The sequence below is a fragment of the Peromyscus leucopus genome, chromosome 5 (assembly GCF_004664715.2).
Source record: "Peromyscus leucopus breed LL Stock chromosome 5, UCI_PerLeu_2.1, whole genome shotgun sequence".
Taxonomy (NCBI): Eukaryota; Metazoa; Chordata; class Mammalia; order Rodentia; family Cricetidae; genus Peromyscus; species Peromyscus leucopus.
In genome coordinates, this window is record NC_051067.1 from 6,406,433 (window position 1) to 6,425,720 (window position 19,288).

Below are 19,288 nucleotides of genomic sequence, written 5' to 3' on the forward strand. Positions count from 1 at the left end.
CCCACCTATCCTTTCTCCTGCCTCACCATTGGCCATTCAACTCTTTAAATCAGGTGTTTTAGACAGGCACAGTAACACAGCTTCACAGAGTTAAACAAATGCAACATAAAAAGTAACGCACCTTAAAATAATATTCTACAACACGAACAGCCTTGGTGATGCAGAGGTACCTGAGAAATTCTGTGAGAAGAATGGCATGTGAGCTACCCCCTAGGAAGGGATAGGGAGATTCTAAAAGAAGGTTAAGTATAAACCAAGGGAGCAGGGTTTAGTTTCAGAAAACTTTAACCAGAAAATTATCTACCAGTGAGGACCACAGAGATAAGAAAATGCCCCTGTGAGTCTATATCTTGTTCTTTCTAGTACCAACTATGAAGAAAGCTTTGAGAACCCGGGACACATGGCACAGATGATTGGAGATACTTCCTTCCTGCCCCACTTTTGGAGAATGACCCAGTAGTGATGGTTTGTGGGTAATAGTGTGCAGCTGCGTGAGCTACTAAAACACCATGTTATAACAAGACTAGATTGCTCTTGAACACGTTGTGTGAGCTCTGTCTTGTGGAACAGACTTTAAATACAATTAGAAAGTGGTTGGTTATTCACATAACATTTATACCATGATATATCCTGTCATTTCAGTCAGTGTTAAATCTCACAGTTCACAGCTGGGTATGATTGATGATGATTCTTCTTCCTTGGTAGCATGCATAGGACCTTTCATCACTATGAGCTCCAGCCAGTGGGGAAGAAGCCCCCAGGTTAGGACCAGCTTGATGTCTCCACATTCTTTCATCCAAGTGTTCAGTTAAGCAGCCCAGGAGTCCAGCTCCCAGAACTGCTCCAGGGTTATAAATAGAATGCCTTCAGAGTAGTGTGGTTTATGAAACTTCTTTATCTGAGGATCTTTATTAATAAGTTTCTATCTATTTAAGGGAAAAAGACTCACACACGCACTGAGGGTCATTCTCTTTTACTCTTCTTCAGCTCTAATTTTCTTCATTCTCTTTATTACATTCTGCTCTGATTCTCCACAGCTTATATACATATTCAACAGCAAACTTTTTGCAATAAAAATGTTGCAAAGGCTGTATCGGAGGGGAGTGAGTAACCATGGCAACACCCAGTTCAAGGTCCTTGGTTATGGGCTGTGACCTGAGGCCAAGGGCATAGTGTCTGGTGAGACAAGCTGCTGAGGGATTTGTGTAGGGAGCAGGTCTTTATCAGCCAGACTTGGCAAAAGAGGCTGGCATAGTAGTTTAAGTTGCTTTGTGTTACTAACCCTGGTTAGACATCTGTAACTGTCCTTGTGCATATCTGTAAAGTTTTTAACTTATGATCCATTTACAGAGACATTCGGTCTAGTTTGAAACTGCTCTGAGGTTTCAAATCAGCTAAATGTATGTAGCTTGTCTTAGACTGGGGAGAAATGGTTATTTTCTTATGTTAGTCTGAGTTAAAGAAACAAAACAGGCTTTAAGTGTCTACAGTCCATGTGGGGCAATAGGTCTAGTTATGAAGCATCTCCTAGTATATTTTCTATATATCAAAACTATACATCTTAATGAGAAGTCATCTTTCTGACCATCCACAGATATATGTGCCCATGAGATTGAGATGTAATCATGAGATTATATATAAACATCACATGAAATTGCACATTACAGTGCAGGTATTGGGGAGACACCATAGCTGTTTTTGCACATGTGAAATCACAGACAGAAGCAACAGTGTTTAGAGTCTGTGGTCCCGTAAGCCTTGCTTGAATGGAGTTCTCCTCCATCAGAGACTTATTCACCTGATGGGTTGACATCTGAATTGTCAATTGCCATCTGCTGTAATTATGTCATGGCCCAGGACATGCAGTGGCTTCAGCAATAGTATGGTAAACTTTACATCAAGTTCTAGGGGGTTGCCAAAATTAGTGGAAATAGCCTGTAGTGTTTTGGGGGAGTCTGTGGAACCCCACTGGCTAAGAACTTGAAAAGAGGTAGCCCATGCCTGGTATTGGTCTTTTTATGGGATAGCCTATGATGTCTAGGTGAGGGGTTGTCCCCCTCTTACAGGATAATGCCATTTAAACCTCTTTAGGTGCATATTTTAGGAAGATTCTACACTGTTAATTTTCCATAGAGTGTTTCCCAAGGTCTTTGGAGTTGGTGCTCTTCCCCACTTCCCTCCACTACTCTGTCTTTCTACTTCAACCCATTTAAGTATCACCGGGACCCCAAGCCCAGAACTGGCTAGGTCCTAGACCCTACAGGAGAACCTAGCACTAGTATTCTCCAAATGGACATGGTAACTGTGCTGGCTGGTTTTATGTCAACTTGACGTAAGCTAGATTCATCAGAGAAGAGGGAGCCTCACTTGAGAAAATGCCTCAATAAGATTGAGCCTTTCGGGCATTTTCTTAATTAGTGATTGATGAGGGAGGGGCCAGCCCTTGGTGGGTGGTGCCGTCTCTGGCTGGTGGTCCTGGCTTCTATAAGAAAGCAGGCTGAGCAAGTCATGTGAGCAGCCAGTAAGAAGCATCCTTCATGGCCTCTTCATCAGCTCCTGCCTCCAGGTTCCTGCCCTGCTTGAGTTCCTGTCCTGATGTAATGAGTTCCTTCAGTGATATAATGTCACCTGGAAATGTAAGTGAGATAAACCCTTTCCTCCCCAAATTTGGTCATGGTATTTCATCGCAACAATGGTAACCCTAGTGTAAACTATACCCTCAGTACCATATCCTTACTATACCCCTAGATCAGGGCATCTTTCAACCTCACCAGAGAAGCTTCTTTTTGTAGTAAGTAGTGATTAATACAGAGACCCACAACTGCTCAACATGCAGAGAAGGAGAGACTGTGGCCTGCTCAACCCTGAATGGGACATCCATATCATACTCCTTACCCTCACGACTTGGGGATCATCATGGAAGAGTTGTAAGAAAGAGTGTAAGAGCCTGAGGAAATAGATATCTGTAATGAAATGTATCAGCCAGACATGACAGTACAGTTTCACACTCTTAGTGGCTAGGACTGCGTGCATAGATAGGAGCAACATAAGATGAAGCCAGATAAAATTCCAGCATGTGTGGGGGAGACACTCATGAAGTCCCACCCTGTCTGAGGAGCTATTTGCAATTGGTAGCTGCTGAGGAGAGAGAGTTTTCTTCAGAAATGCAGGCCCTGACCAGTTATCCAGGTTCCAGTAGATGGTCACATACTCATTCATGTACAGGTAACATAAAATGGACTCAGTGGGTTTTTAATAAAAAAAAAAAAAAAAAAAAAAAAAAAGAGCACATGAGGTTGGGAGGGAAAAATAAGAACGAGGGATGATGCCGGGCGGTGGTGGCGCATGGCCTTTAATCCCAGCACTCAGGAGGCAGAGGCAGGCAGATCTCTGTGAGTTCGAGGCCAGCTACAGAGAAACCCTGTCTTGAAAAACCAAAAGTAAATAAATAAATAATAAAAAAAGAACGAGGGATGGGAGAAGGGTAGATTTGATCAAAACCCATTATAGGTATGTATGAATAGTAAATAAAACATTTAACAATCCTGTCATGTCTCCAATGCCACCTCTCCCTTTGGGTGACTGACTTTCTCCTTGCTAAGACAGCGTGCATGTAGCCCTACTAGGACAGAGATCATTGTTGCTGGTGACTAGGAAACACACACAGGCATTCGTTTCTTGTACAGGCTCATCTCATGATAATTAATTGGCCCCAGGAAATGCAAGCCAATGTTTTCTAAAATTGTAACAGCCAAGCCTAGGGTGGAAATGTGCATGCTTCCACGATCCTGGTGCACACACCTTTGCTTGCAAACACTTAGCTGGGAGTTGTGTCAGCAAAAACCCCTCCCTGACCTCCCTCTCCTGGAAAAGGCAGGTGATGCATGCATATGAAGGGAATTCAGCAAAACGCTAAGTCCTGGCCTTGCTCCTTACATTTGCCTCTTAACCTGTTAGTAGATTGCCCAGCGTTCCCTAGGCTTAAAGATGGACACTATTGGGCCAGTGAGCAATGGAGAGCAAGAAACAGTGGGTAACAGTAACAGTTTTCTTTTCTTTCCACAGTTGGGAAGAAATGGATTTTAAAACCACCTTTTCCCTAAGGGAGTAAGGAAGGGTCAACTCTACATTTTTCTAGTGGCCTTGGTCTTTTTAGATTTTACTTTTTAATTTTTGTTTTATGTGTATGGATGTTTTGCTGCATGTATGTCTGTGAATCATGTGTGTATAGTACCTGTGGAAGCCAGAAGAAGGTGTCAGATTTCCTGGAACTGGACTTACAAATGGTTATGAGTCACCATGTGACTGAGAATTGAACCCAGGTCCTTTAGAAGAGCAGCCAGTACTCTTAGCCACTGAGCCACCTCTCCAGCCTTATCTAATATCTTGCTATGCTGCTGACTTGGCGGTTTTTCTTGACCAAGCACAATTTTAGTTGGAGTTGTAATGTGTGTTGGGGTGGGGGTGGGGTTGGTGATGGGCAGGTAGAGAATGAACCTACATGTAATTTTTACATGTTGGCCCTAGCACCCAAGCTTGTGAACCAGTTGATTTTTTATGTGACAACTGTGCTATTCTCTGCTTCACAGAGCCCTGTGGCCACTGGCTGTGAGCTGTCATTCTCTTAAAGGCAGGTGACTCCCAACTGGCTGTTTACAGAAGACTGGTGGCATTTACATGATCAGTCAATCTGCTAATCTTCTTTACCCAGTTGGGAAATACTGAGAATGTGTCAGGCTAGAGGTTGCTGCTCTGACCAGGGTCCCAGGACAAATAGATTCAATTTGCAAGTCTAAAAAGCTGTGATTCAACTAATGTCCCAATGAACCACCAGAAGTTACAGTCAAGCATCCTTTCATCCCTGCCATTTGTGCACCCAAACAGTACAGCTTACACTGTCATGGTACTTACTACATAGCCCAGGAAAGTCTCTAACTTACAATCCTCCTGCCTCGGCATCCTGGGCATTAGGAATACAAACATCAGCCACTGCTAGCTAGACTAATAGTCCTTTTCTTAACACGCACACAAATTGTTTTAAAGCTGGTGAGTGGTCTATGTGCCTCTAGTGTTTTGAAATATATATAAAACAAAAGTCAGAAAGGTAGCACCTCTTCTGGGCTAATCCTGTTCATAATAACTAAGTTGCACTAACAATTGTTCTGAGCAGAGGTGGTAGAGACTGCAAATCTGCCTTTACCTTACAGTTTCTTGCTCAGTGTCTAGCACACTCTTATGCATTTTGAAAAAGTAGACTGTCTCTGGATTCCTGTGCTGAAGGCTTGTGCCTTCAGTTTTGAGATCTTAGCTTTAAAAGAGTCAAAATACTAAGATGAAGGCTCAATCCGATAGGGTGATCCACCTCAGGGTTTCCCCTTATGCCCAGGCAATGGGCCCCTCCCCCACCATCCTTCCTACTCTGGGAGATTTTCCTTCTATTTTGACAACTTGGGATTTTAAAAACATTTCAAGAAATAAGAACAAGCTGACTCCTCTCTGACAAAGAATGGCTGCATCTCAGCTGCCTTGGCTGTCCTGAAGCCCAGGTGAAGGGCAGGTCAAAAACTCCCACATTGAAATGAGTCAGTTTGTAAACAGGCCATGAACTTTAAGAACTGTTTTTGCTTTTGGAATCGTGGATTCCCAGGCACATAGCTTTTGGTTGGGCCTGATTCTACTCTATGACTTTTAAAGTAAGTGTACTTATGTATTTGAAAGTACTTGGTGCTCCGACTCGGGGCTGGCTTAGAGTGTGGTTCTTTGCTTGATCTGGACTCTACAGACTCTTCTGTCATGCCCAGTCTTGATCTGAGATGCTTTGTGAACCTCACCCTCCTCATCTAGACCAACCAGGGTGGGATGGAGCCACACAAGACCTTCCAGATAAACCAGAGGCTACCTCCCACCTCAATGCTGGGTGGGTTCAGGGGGATGGTCTGGGTCCTTCCCATCGCCCATTTCTGCATTGCCTACAAAATCTCCCCCGCTCCTTCTCCCTCACAGATTCCCTATGTCTATCACAGTTTTCTGCCTCTAGGAGCTTTTGTGAGGAGTAAATGGGAAAGTTCACAAAAAGTGCCTAAAGCAATGACTGTAGCCTCACCGGAGCTTATCACAGGCTAGGCTACTTAATACCAACAGAGGGTCCTGTCCATATCAGTAGTGGTGTGTTGTTATAAGCCCTCCATAAGTATTTAGCAGCCGTTCTCAATATCACATTCCTGTCCTTTTATATTTCCAGCTTCCGCAAACAGTCTGTATTTATGCCATTGAGTACTTTGTATCACTGGGTACTGCCTTGCCCAGAGACGTGCTATTTTCTGTAGCCCTGTTACCTCGTTAATAAAACTGTCCTTGTTTGCACAGGATCCTGTATCTGGAACCTTCTTCACTTGTAAACAAGGACTTGTAAGCCCATGCATGGTGGGATGGAGAACCCTCATGTGGGAACCTGTCTCTTTCACTGGGACAGCTTTCACAAATGACATAAGCCATTATGTTGTTCCTGTGTAATTTTATGACACAGGATAATGACAGAAATAACCTTAACAAGCAAGAAATCACAGCATCATTGTACACGACAGATTATTCCAATGGTTAACATGTTTTCATTTCAATTAACATTCATTATTTTGTCTCTGGTTCAAAATAGCCACCATGTCAACGATCTGGGGATCTCCCATCCCTGCTTTAGAACCAATTAGTTTTGATTTTGAAAACAAATTCAATTTTATTCTTGAATGGGCAGTTTGCTATTAACATGAGAATAGAATGCATGCAGTCTTTTGAAGACAGCAAACCAATGCTGTTATTACTGGGGAAAGATTGTCCATTGATGGATTCTCACACCTCCAGGCTGACAGGCCCATCTTAGACAGACAACCAGAGAACAAAGACAAGCCAGGAAATAAGGTCTGTTGATGGGGACAGATTTATGTAAGCCTTGTTTTTCCCTCCTGTGAATGGGTCCTAATGGTGGCTACCCCCAGAGAGTTGCTGTGAGAAGAAGCAGGGAGATATATTTGTGCCTCTAGATTGGTATATGGTAGTTACTCAGAGCAAATGGATTGGCCTGGCTGTCACTTACTCTTCGGAGTTGCTTTACCCTTCACCAGCTGTTCACATACAGAGGGAAGCAGTCCTACCCACCTACACTCAACAGAGGGAAGGAGAGGGTAACAGGAAAGCCCCTCCTTGGTGGCTGAAAGAAAATAAGTCAACATTTGATCAGCCACCCATTCCCAGACCTCCCTCCCTCTTGCCTTTAAAATATTTTGACAGAAATTGCTGAATTTCAAACAGCAGGATTATGTTGGTAAATGTATTCTTACAGATATATTTATTGTTGAGAAAGTGATTGTCCTGCCAGGTTGTGCTGTGGGCCTGACCATGGCGCCACTCTGCGACAGCAAATGAATTGCTAGGTCACAGTTGATGTCACCAGACTCCCTTGGCATCACCTTGCTGCAGGTGTGTGATGGGGGAGGCAGATGGCTGAGGCAAAAGCAGGAGTGGGAAGCACCAGTGTCGGCAGCCAAAAGTTAAAGGTGACATTTCTTGGAACCTGGACAGGATCAACCTGTTATCACCTTGTAAGTGTGTGATTGTATCCATGGCCACTGAATTGTTCTTATGCATATAATGAGTATGGATAGGTGATTTGCTAGTGCGTTTTATAGAAGTCTTCTGATTGGTGTTCCAAAGAACATTTCAGAGCAAAATCAATTTAACACGGTGGCCACATGTGGTGTTGTGTCACCCTCTGAATCTGTTAGAAGAAGTGGCTGCTGTTTGAAGGCAGCCCATTAGCATCTTCTCATAGAGTACACTCTTTATATTTCTGCTCTGGTCTACATTTCTTTATCAATGGCATAGATAATATTTCTCAATTAATTAAAAGACTGTGTATAGCATATGACAAAAGAAAAACTGCCCAGCCTTTCCTCTCAGAGGCAGGTGGAGGAAGAAGAATTGATAAGGGTTGTTTTCTTAAAAAAAAAAAAAAAAAAAAACAAAACAAAAAAAGATAAAACAAATCACTGCCCTTCTGGAGTGCACAGTATCCTAAGGAAGACAGACACAGAAGAGCCACTTTGTGCTGTGGTTAATGTCACCACTGGGTCTGATCAAGATTTGGTGTTGGAACAAACACTGCTATGATCAACAACTTGGTGTGCTGCTAGTCACGGGGCTGGGAAAGGCTCATAGGGGGCAATGGATTGAACGCCTGAGCCAGAATAGGCATCTGTTGTGAAGATAGGAAGCCATTGCCAAACTCAAATTTGAATGGTACGTAGAACAGATGTGGATACCACCAGTAGTTGGTTGGACACAGACTCAGTAGGCCCCAGTGGGAAGGTGGTATGGATAGGAAAGAAGGAATGTGCATGGTGGCTCTCGAGCTTCCACCCTGGTATGTATGTGCTCTTTTGGAATAGATGAAGACTTCACTATTTGGTCAGGTAGAGTCAAGGAGCTTGTTTGGGAACTCTGACATGGAAGTGATTACAAGCCAATGGAAGGCATGTACAGTGCCGCTGTCTGTGAAGAGGCCCCAGGAGGCTTCCTGGTGAGTTAATATATGAGCTAGCCTTTGAAGGGGGGGGATTGGTGTGGGGGAGACATACAGGCAGGTGTGAAGGTATGTTAGGGAGGAGGGTGAAGCACGATGACACAGAGGCCATCATTGAGGGCTCTAGGAAGCAGCTGAATGTGGGTGGAACAGAAACTGGTGCACGCATCTACACATGTACACATACGGGTTGGCTACTGGATCGAGCTAATAGTGAGACTAATAAGACAGGCTGTAGTAATTTGCCACCAAACTCAGAGTCTGTAGTATGGCCAGAGAGACAGGAAAGTGAGGCTCTCATGTGTGAGCATCACATGATTAGATATGTAGTTAAGAACCATGAATTTACTTTAGAAATATAAATGCTGGGAAATTTGGTAGACTTCTAGCAGAAAACTTGAGGAAAGTGGTTTAATAGACAGAGCAGGAGCTCTGGTGATGGTTGCTCTGTCTGGCAGTCCATAGGGCCTTAGAGGCTGGGGTGTTCTTTGCCATGTCATCAACCGCAGGAGCTGAGGCTACCCCTTCAGTCTTACCAGGCAGAGATGAGTCAGCTCTGTGGCCAGGGAAAGGCTGACTGGACCTACCTCCAGACCAAATTGCTGTGTCACCCGTGTTGATGAATGTCTGTGACACTGGGCACAGCATTTCCATCAAGACTGCTTCATCGGGTTTCACTCTTCACTGACTCAGAAATTGAAATATTGGAGTTAGAATTCTTAGTCACTTGCTTTGACTGAGCTGGTTGTTATTTTATGATTTGTTCTGGATCGGAGGAATCCAATACACACACAGGCATCAGGGAAGTTAAGCCCCATTGGCTTACATCTGGTGGCACACAGCTTTCCAGGCTCAGCTTCTTGATAGATGTCCCAGGTTGAGTGCCATTTCTGTCGAGCTCCTACCTGTGTTGGAATAAGGAACACCCAGGACTGCTCTCCTGTAACAGGTGTTCCAGAGTCTTTGGAACCAGCAGCAAAATGGAATGGTGAAGGCTTTGTACTAAAAGTCTCCCCAACATCTGAGGCAAGGCCTAGAGTGCTTCTACCTAGACATGATCCATGACCATTCACCCCTGGGCATGGCAAGCCTCTCTTCTACAGGTAGAGAGCCAGGGACAAGTCTTCAGAGAAGCTGTTCTTATGTAACTGAGCCCTTCCAATGGCAGTGCTGATCCCAGTAGGAGATTCAAGTCATACTAGATCATTGCCAAGATTTTCCAGGAAAATAGCTATGATGCAAGTACCATATGCCTGTGTGACATTACAAATTGCTTTCCGTCTACATTTCTAATTCTTCTTTTATATGGCAAAGTTACTTATCTAATTAGTTTTTTAAAAGTATTTTTCTTTCATTTTGGAGATCATAATATAGTTACATCATTTCTCCATTCTCTTTCTTCCCTCCAAATCCTCCCATATACTCCTCCTTGTTCTCTTTCAAATTAATGGCCTCTCTTTTTATTGATTGCCATATTGATATATGTTGTTACACACATATACATATATATACCTAAATATAACCTGCTTAGTCTGTATAACAGAAAACGGCAACCAATAAAAATGTAGAGTTGTGAAGTCCATTATCAATGAATGCGCTCACAAAACACTCCTGCGCCTAAGGCTCGGAAACATTGCAGAACAGGGGTGGAAAGATTGTAATGGCCAAAGGATCAGTGAGTTTCCCGTGAGTCTGTGTCTTTCACCAACCAATGTAAAAAATGACACCCATACAGCCTCACCAACGTGGCCGCCTAAACCAACTAAACAAGGGCAACAGTAAGCATACCAAAGTGGACGTGGGAAAGATCACAAGGCATCAACCCCGCACTAAGAACTACGGTCAACTAAGGAATGTGGAGAGTGAGAGACATAATCTTCCCCAGGGAAGAGCACACCAAGCAGTTATGCGTTGCCAAACAGTAAGCCCTGAATGCATGCAGACAAGTGACATCATCTAGACCAGTTGGGAGGTGCTTGCTGCTCTAACGTTCTGTGACCCCATGGTTAACTGCAGAGTGGCAACCGCATGGCAGGCATGGGCAGAACCTCCACCCCACAGGGACACCTTAAACATCCACGAGGGGCCGTAACCGGTAGGCGCCAGCCAGCCTCACCTCCTTGCCTCCCTTAGAGAATGTAATCCAATACTGAAGTTGAGAGAGCACTTGTCGTGGGCTGGTGATTGGTGGCTGGTTCCATCCTTGCAGTGATCGCTGCTCCCTCTCCTGCCTCTGGCTAAACTCCCCAAGGCTTCTTTCTCCTAAAGCATCACTGCACATGGGTGTGCTCCCTCCAGGGAAACCTGTGGGCTTTATCGCCCCTCTGGAAGCTCAGAACAGGAATTGCTTCAGCCTTTTGGGGCCTAACCCATGAGAAGGGCTACCGGATGTAAGCATATCTCCTTGCTCTTGCTGACTCACTGTCAGTGACAGACAATGTGCTGTGTGAATGATGATAAATGTGACGTGTTCTGCTGAAGAAATCCTGGGCCCTAAGATCAACCATGTACTGACAGTCCGTTCCTCTGCCCTGGTGAGTCTCACATGGCTATGTGTGCTGGTTGACTTAAACAGACCTTGAGAAAGTCATGTCTGCTGAAAAATAAGAGCAGCCCTCAAGTCCATGTGATTCATAAACTCAAATGATGAAAAATTTCCATCACAGATAGAGAGATAAGGACAATGTGAGTAGCTTTTGGAAAACAGGTAGACCCCCAACAGCACAGACAAGGGAATCCTTCCTCAAAGAATTGTAAAGCTGCTATTCAAAGTTGGACTGAGGTGGGCTGTGGTAGTTTGAATAAGAATGTCCTCCATAAGTTCATATATTTAAATATTTGGTCAGCAGTTGGTGGAACTGTTTGGAAAGGATAGGAGGTGTAGCCTTGTTGGAGGAGGTATGTCACTGAGGGCAGGCTTTTAGTTTTCAAAAGACTGACTCCATTCCCATTGTGTCCTCTGCCTCCTGCTTGAGGATCAAGATGTGAGCTCTCAACTCTAACCCTCTGAAACTTCTGCCTTAGTTAGGGATGCTATTGCTGTGAAGAGACACCATGACCAAGACCATTTATAAAACACACATTGAATTTGAGGGCCCGCAGTTTCCAGATGTTGGTGTTCAATGGTCACCATAGCAAGGCAACAGGAAGGCAGGCAGGCAGGCAGGCGTAATGCTGGTGTAGCAGCTAAGAGCTTACATCCTGATCTGCAAGTTGAAGGCAGGCACACACACACACACACACACACACACACACACACACACACACACAGAGAGAGAGAGAGAGAGAGAGAGAGAGAGAGAGAGAGAGAGAGAGAGAGGGAGAGAGAGAGAGAGAGAGAGAGAGAGAATACTAACTGAAATACATGGGCTTTAGAAACCTCAAAGTCCATTCCCCAATGTCATACTTCTTCCTATACCTATCCTAATCCTTCCCAAACAGTTTCACCAACTAGGGGCCAAGTATTCAAACCTGAGTCTATGGCGGGGGTGGGGGAGCATACATTCTCATGCAAACCACCACAGACTCTAAGCCCAATCAAATGCTTTCTTTTATAAGTTGCCTTGGTCATGATGTCTTGTGACAGTAGCAATAGAAAAGTAACTAAGACATGGAACAAGGCAGAGCTTCATCCTTGGACACTCTCTGAAGACCTTAAGCCTCACCAACCAATCAGATTCATGGATCAGACAGGACTCCACCTCTCTTGGTGTTTTCAGTTCCCTCTTTAGTAAAACAAGGTCAATCCTGGGTGGTCTCCGCCCTCCTAGAACTTTGTTCTCTGTTTCTTTGTCAGACAGGCTCAGAAATGTTTTCTCTCCAGCCTGGATTCCTGATGGCCCAGGGGCTATGCTATGGGTATGAACTGATTCCCTTTGATGTTGCTCTCCAGGAATTCTCCAAACATACTCTCCTCACCCATGGCCTCCTTTAAATTCCTAATGAAAGTGTGAATTAGTGTTTCCTGTGTTCACCTCTCTCTCTTGCTCACTTCCTCTCCTTTGGAAGAGTGTGAGTCCCCTCAGACTCCACAGCTGAATTCCCAAGGGACAGGGGTGTAGTTCCTCACCTGGCAAAGCAGATTTCCTTCTACCTTCATGGGTTCTTTGTGGTTAAAGGCTCTCTGGATCTAGGCCCCAAGGGCTTATCACATTTCCATGCAATGGTGACTTCCTTCTTTATAGTCTCATCTATTGGGGAAACAATTGTAATATCTGCCATTTTTATTGCTTTTATTGAAGGCTGTACTAGTTATAGTAATTGCTGTAAAAATAAATACCTAAGTAAAGCCACATGAAGACAGAAATTGTGTGTTTTGGTCTCAGGGGTTAAGAGGTTTTAGTTCACAGTCTTGCTAGGCCTGTGCCAGGGCGGAGCATCATGGTGGTGGAAGCAGGAAATATGTGACAGAGGCACCTCAGCTCATGACAGAAGCAACTGAGGAAACAAACAGAGGAAGGGATCAGACCACATAATTCTCAAGGACATGCCTCTTCCCCAGAGATCTTCCCCCAAATAAGTATTGCCTGCAGTTTGTAATTCCATTATATTTCAATCCCTTAAGGGCTTAATCTGTTTGTTGTATCAGAGCCCCCAGGATCCAATAATTTCCTAAAAGCACATTCAACTAGCAAACAAGCTCCCAGTACATCAGCCCTTTGGGGCATTTCCCACAAACAGGCCCCCAGCATATCATCCAGTATGGAACATTTCCCACAAACACACCCCCAGTACATCAGCCTGTTGGGGCATTTTGAATTCCGACCGTAACATATTGTGATCTTTATAATGGCCACCAGAAGTAGTTTCTGTTTTCATTTACAGATGAGAAACTGGGATTTCTAACATTAAATGTTTTGTCAAGGTCACACTGTAAGTGGTAGAGCTGGGTGTGAATTGTGTTTTCCGACTGCAGAGTCCACATGCTAATCACCATGCAGGACTGATTGCCAGAGCAAAAGACCTCAAGGGAATCATAAGTGTCTGATTGATGAGCAGTGCTGAGTGCCGGGATGATGGGCAGTGCGGAGGTGTTTGCCCTGGGCCCACAGGATTCACACGGGGGAACTGCATAGAGATCAGCTTCAGCTAAGGGAGAAGGCATGGCAGGAGCCGCAGGCCCCTCTCTCAGTGTCTGGGATACAGAGATGGGGTCCTTTCTGTGGACACAGCCACCACAGTTGCTGCCACTTACCACAACAAAGGTGAGACGTGGAAACCAGAGCTGGAAGTGACATCACTCTAGCCTTCGCCAAGTGACAAATTGGTAGCTATAGTGAAATCGCCTCACGGTATACCCAGAAATGGTGTCCTACAGCTGTGCAAGAGTCTCCTGGTGGTGTTTGGAGAATTTCTGTAGAAAGTGCTCACACCGTGGCATGTAGTACCCATATGGAAGCTGGCCAGCGGCCCCAGGAGAGTGTAAGGCTGTGGAAGCTGCTCCAGACACTTGTGATGTGTTGAATGGGGCCATGGGGCAGACTGTACTGCTTTCTCTCTCACTGTCTCTGAAATGTCTGTGATGTTCTTTCCATGTGGGTACGTGATTTGCAGTGTTTTAATAGCTACCATTTTGCTTGGTTCAGCTATTGGGTGGAATGTGTGCTCTGGAGAGAAAACCCCCTGATACCTTTTAATGACTTGGAACAAATGGGAGTTCTGACTAGCAGCCCTTGGGCCTCTTATCTGTTTTAGGGATGCTTTAGTGTATGTATTTAGCTGTGTTCTTTGGGAACCTAGGGAAACATCGATGGGGGCAGGGCAGAGTTTTGACTAACTTATCCCCCTTTTTTCTTCCTTAGGCAAAAGAAGGGGAACGTGGCTCATAAACACTGGGTTGGACCTTCAAATTTGGTTAAGTGCAAGCCCTGCCCCGTGGCACAGTCAGCGATGGTCTGCGGATCTGATGGCCACACATACACATCCAAGGTTGGTCTTTATTGTTGTGCGTATTATAAACACCCCTGCACGTCTGTTTGCCAGGTTTCCATTCTCTGAGCAGGCAGCCTGGTTTTTCTGGGGAAGGCAGACTCGGAGATAGATAACATCTGGCCAAGGAGGAAAAACAAAGTGAAATGTGATTGCAGTGGCTGAAGGCCAGAGCGGGGAGGGAGATGCACTCTGTCCAAAAGACTCATGCCACATAGCTTGACCCATGGAGAAACAGCCTGGGAGTTAGTGCTTCCGGTGGAGAAGGGGGGGAGTGGGGGGGGAGTGGGGGAGCCTCTAGTACTTCTCACTTCCTGCTGCACAGCTGTGTGCCTTGTCTGCCTTCCTGAGTCCCAGGGCAGTTTCCTGGGGTGGAGCCTGTGGCTAGTGAGCTCTTATGGAGAATACCTAGGTCACCCTGGGTCACACTGCTGTGTGGGTCTCAAGCATTTCTGCCCTCCCCCTTGTCCCTCTCCAGCTGCACACAGTCTGTTTTCTGTGTTCCCCAGGCTGTTGCTCACACCACAGACTCCTGGGAAGAACCCTCATGGCCTGCTATCTTCAGTCTTATTGGAGTTATCAAGAGATCATGGCCTCCCCAGCTTACATGCTAGGAAGACTGTCTTTTTGCTACTAGAACTTAGCTGAGGTTCTTGCCACTAGCTGAGTTCTCCAGAGTCAGACTCCCTCCTACTCCAAAATCCTAGGAGAGAACACCCATCCATCACCTCAGCATCTACTCCCCTAACACCTACAGGTGTGCCAGATACCAAGCCAAACATGGGAGTGGTAGGGGCAGGCGAGTGCCACCTTGATCACTGAGAGGTCATAGTCTTGTAGAAGAGGCAAAAATAAACAAATAATCAGCAAATGAATGTGTCATTTCAAATTTTAGCAAGCGCTGCAACACTGAGAGAGAGAAAAGAGGAGGTGGACAAGAAGGGGGAGGAGGAAGAAGAGGAAAGGAGAAAAGGGAGGAGGAAGACATAAAAGAGAAGAGGGGAGAGGCAGAGAGGTGGGAAGAGACCTGATTTGGTAGGGATGACACTGCCGGTCCCTCTGTGAGAGGTGTCCTCTGAGCTAAGAGTAGGAGAAGATGTTCCCACTGGGAAGCATCATGTGTTTGCAGAGCTGATTAGACACCCAGGTGGCTCCCACGGTGAGGGGTGGGGTATGCAATATGAGGAGGAGGGTGTCAAAGATAGTCAGGGAGGGGACACTGACCAAACCAGAGGATGAAAACTTAAGGGCAGTTTCAGGCTTGCAAGATGCTGAATGTTGCATTTGCCTTAAGAATGTGAAATTCTCAGACCAAAAGAGGCTAAGTAACAAGAAGAGGAGATGTATGGATCTCCCTGGGAAGGGGAAATAAAGAGATTTTGTGGGTAGACTAGGGTGAGGTGGGGATGGGAACAGGCAGGATCAGGGTTGGGAGAGATGACTGGAATTGAGGGCATTTGGTGGACAACATAGAAACCCAGTGCAGTGGAAACTCCCTGGAATCTACGAGAGTTACCCTATTGAAGTCTCCTAGTAATGGAGGATATGGCGTCTGAACCTGCCATCTTCTATAACCAGGCAAGGCTCCCAGAAGTGGGACTGGGACATCAACCCAGCCACAGAACCTTCAACCTGTAATCTGTCCTGCCTGCAAGATGTGCTGGTGTAATGGTGATACAGAACCTGTGGGAGTGGCCAATCAATGACTGGTCCAATGGCAGGAGAGGGAGCCCACACCTGACACTGCCTGAATGACCAGGAACCAGAGGCAGGACAGCCCAGAGACCCAGAATAGAACCAAACATGACTGGGAAAAATCAATAGAATGATTCCTAGTGATTTTCTGCTATACTCATGGATCGGTGCCTAGCCTAATTGCCATCAGAGGGGTCATCCAGCAACTGATGGGAGCAGATGCAGAGACTCACAGCGAAACACTAAGTGGAGCCAGGGGAACCCCACAGAAGAGGGGGAGGAAGGATTGTAAGAGAGAGGAGCAGAGGACACCATGAGAACATAGCACACAGAATCAACTAAGCAGGGTTCCTAGGGGCTCACAGAGCCTGAAGTGACAAACACGGACCCTGTGTGGGCCTAAGCTAGGTCCTCTGTATGTAATATTATGTTGTTTAGTTTGGTGTTCTTAGGGACTCCTAATAGTGGGAGTGGGGTATCTGACTCTTTTGCTTGCTCCTGGAACCCTTTTCCTCCTATTGGATTGCCTCATCCAGTCTTGATGTGATGGTTTGTGCCTAGTCATACATAACTTGTTAGGTCATGTTTTGTGTCGGGAGGCCTGCTTTGTGATGTTGTTGAAGGAAAACAGAAGTGGATCTGGGGGAGAAGGGAGGTTGGGGGAGGGACTGGATGGAGGGAAGCTGCAGTCAGGATGTAATATATGAGAGAAGAAGACAAGAAAAAAAAGAATGTCAAATCCTGAAGACACAAATGTAAATTCTTAGCCTTGCCAAGCATGGGGCACAGTGTGTGGTGAATGTTCAGTATCACTGGCCACAGAAGAGACAATTAAGACTTTAGCTGAGAGGAACTACAGAAGTCCAATGTGCATAACCTACCCTGGTTATGACCAAGTTGGATGGATAGAGACATTTAAGTTACCAGTCATCCCCATCCTGGACCAAGTTGCTCAGTTACATACCTAGCCTGGGGTTATGGCAGAAAGCTAGATGTTGGTGATTCTTTATTTTATGGAAATATAACCTTGTGCCTGTGGATATGAGTAAGCCGTCTTCTCCTCTAGCCTCAGATAGGATAGCTATGAGCCACCAGTGAGAGACTAGAACTTCTTGGTTATCAATCCCTGGTCAAAACCTTTCCTCTGACCTCTGCATTTCACTCACAGAAGGAAATTAAAATGCAGCTCTCAGGACCCCTGAGCTGCAAGGCAGCAGTGACCTGTCTAATGCATTGGCCTAAAGTGCTGTCAGTTGTTCAAGACCTGTCTGGGAAACTTGCTGATCAAGGCCCTCCTGTCATCCTGGAATTGGCTTGTATGCAGAGCAGGTGCTGCTTTCTGGTGCAGGTGGATAACTTGGTTAGAAGGCAGAATTTGTTTTAGGAAGATCCCATTACAATGGCTCCTTACTTTTCAGAGAACTGGTCTCTACACAGAATTGAGTGAAGAAGCACTCTGTGGCCTTCCCCATCCCCAACACCATTCCCAGGGCAGGCAGTACCCTTCAATTCATGAATAAGTGGGATGAGTCTGTCTCCCAGCATTGCTCAAGTATTTTCCTGGTGCAAAAGAAGAAGAAGAAGAAGACAGAAGATAGCTCATCAGAAATTGTTAGCATATGGTATGTTAATCGTCTGTTGCTGTCATAAAATGCCTGAGACGATTACTTTTCACAGAAGTTTGTCTTGGCTGGTGGCCTCAGAAGTCTCAATCTATCGTCATTTGGCTCCATTGCTTTGGGCTTGTTCAGGCACAGTACAACATCGAGGAGACATGCCATAGGACAGAAGCGGCCTGTGGTAGCCATAAAAAAAAGAAAAAAATAGAAGGGACCTGAGACCCCATTATGAGAGCCCCCCTCCCACTATGAGCATACTCTGAGTCATCTAACTTCCTCCATCTGGGCTCTACCTCCCAAAGGTCCTACTGCCTCCAGCACTGTCGCAGACTGGGGGTCAAGCCTTCAACACTTAGGCTGGTGGGTATTCCAGATCCACACTACAGAATATGTTACACTAAGGTTCCTTGAGATAAGACTTGTGGAAGGCTCTGATGCCCTTGGCCTTCTGCCTGGGTGTGTGTGGATCTACCCGATCTACCCACTGCAGTGACATTAAAACAAGGAGGCAGCGTGGTAGGAGTGACAGCATCCCAGGAAAGGTGGTGGTGGGTCCTCTGGAGTTGTTTGTTTATTCACTCTCTGGCTCTCTGCAGGCCGGCCACCCAGCTCCCAAATAATCACACACAGAGATGTATTCTTACTTACAAACGCCTGGCCTTTGCTTGGAATATTTCCAGCTAGCTTTTCTTAACTTAAGTTAGCCTGTCTACTTTTAGCCTCTGGGCTTTTACCTTTCTCTATTCTATATACTTGTCTTTCCTGATTACTACATGGTTTGCTGTGTAGCTGGGTGGCTGGCCCCTGGAGTCCTCTCTCCTTTTCTTGCTCCTTCTCTCTAACCTTCTCCTTCTATTTATTCTCTCTGCCTGCCAACCCTGCCTGTTTCTCTCTCCTTCCTCACTATTGGCCATTCAGCTCTTTATTAGACTACTCAGGTGTTTTAGGCAGACAAAGTAACACAGCTTCACAGAGCTAAACAAATGCAACATAAAAGAATACAACACATCTTTGCATCATTAAAACAAATGTTCCATAGCATAAACAAATGTAACACATCTTATTAATATTCCACAACAGTCCTCATCTTCTGCTTTGTTCCCTCTTAATGTAATATATCAAATATGGTTAAGTCACGGCCTTGTACTGACTGCTTAAGGCCTCTGAGACGGAGACCACAATGGAACTCAGTGGGACTTTCTTCCAGAAGGCATATTTCCATCTGGTAGGGTTTACTACTAGGTATTTTATTTACTGCCCCTCAATACATGGCTGCTTGTTTATTGAGGTTCAAAAAGATGTTTGGGTCTTGCAGACAAACCAAACCTTTGAAGAACATTAAAAGAGGGGGTCTTGCAGACAAACCTTTGAAGAACATTAATAGAGGTTCAGCTATTGTGAATGAATGGGTTAACTATTAATAAACAGTGGCTCCCTCTCTCATGGAGCTATGGCCTTTTGAAGTCATCGATAT

The 19,288-nt window shown here is 45.3% G+C and overlaps 1 protein-coding gene across 1 annotated transcript in view; it reads left to right on the top strand.

Annotated features, from left to right (window-relative positions):
- The window catches only part of Spock1 (SPARC (osteonectin), cwcv and kazal like domains proteoglycan 1), a 494,915-nt gene that overhangs the window by 351,560 nt on the left and 124,067 nt on the right, over positions 1-19,288 (top strand). The window contains exon 6 of the mRNA XM_028863297.2: positions 14,374-14,500. Within this exon, the coding sequence (XP_028719130.1) occupies positions 14,374-14,500 (127 nt within the window). The remainder of the gene's footprint in view (positions 1-14,373; positions 14,501-19,288) is intronic.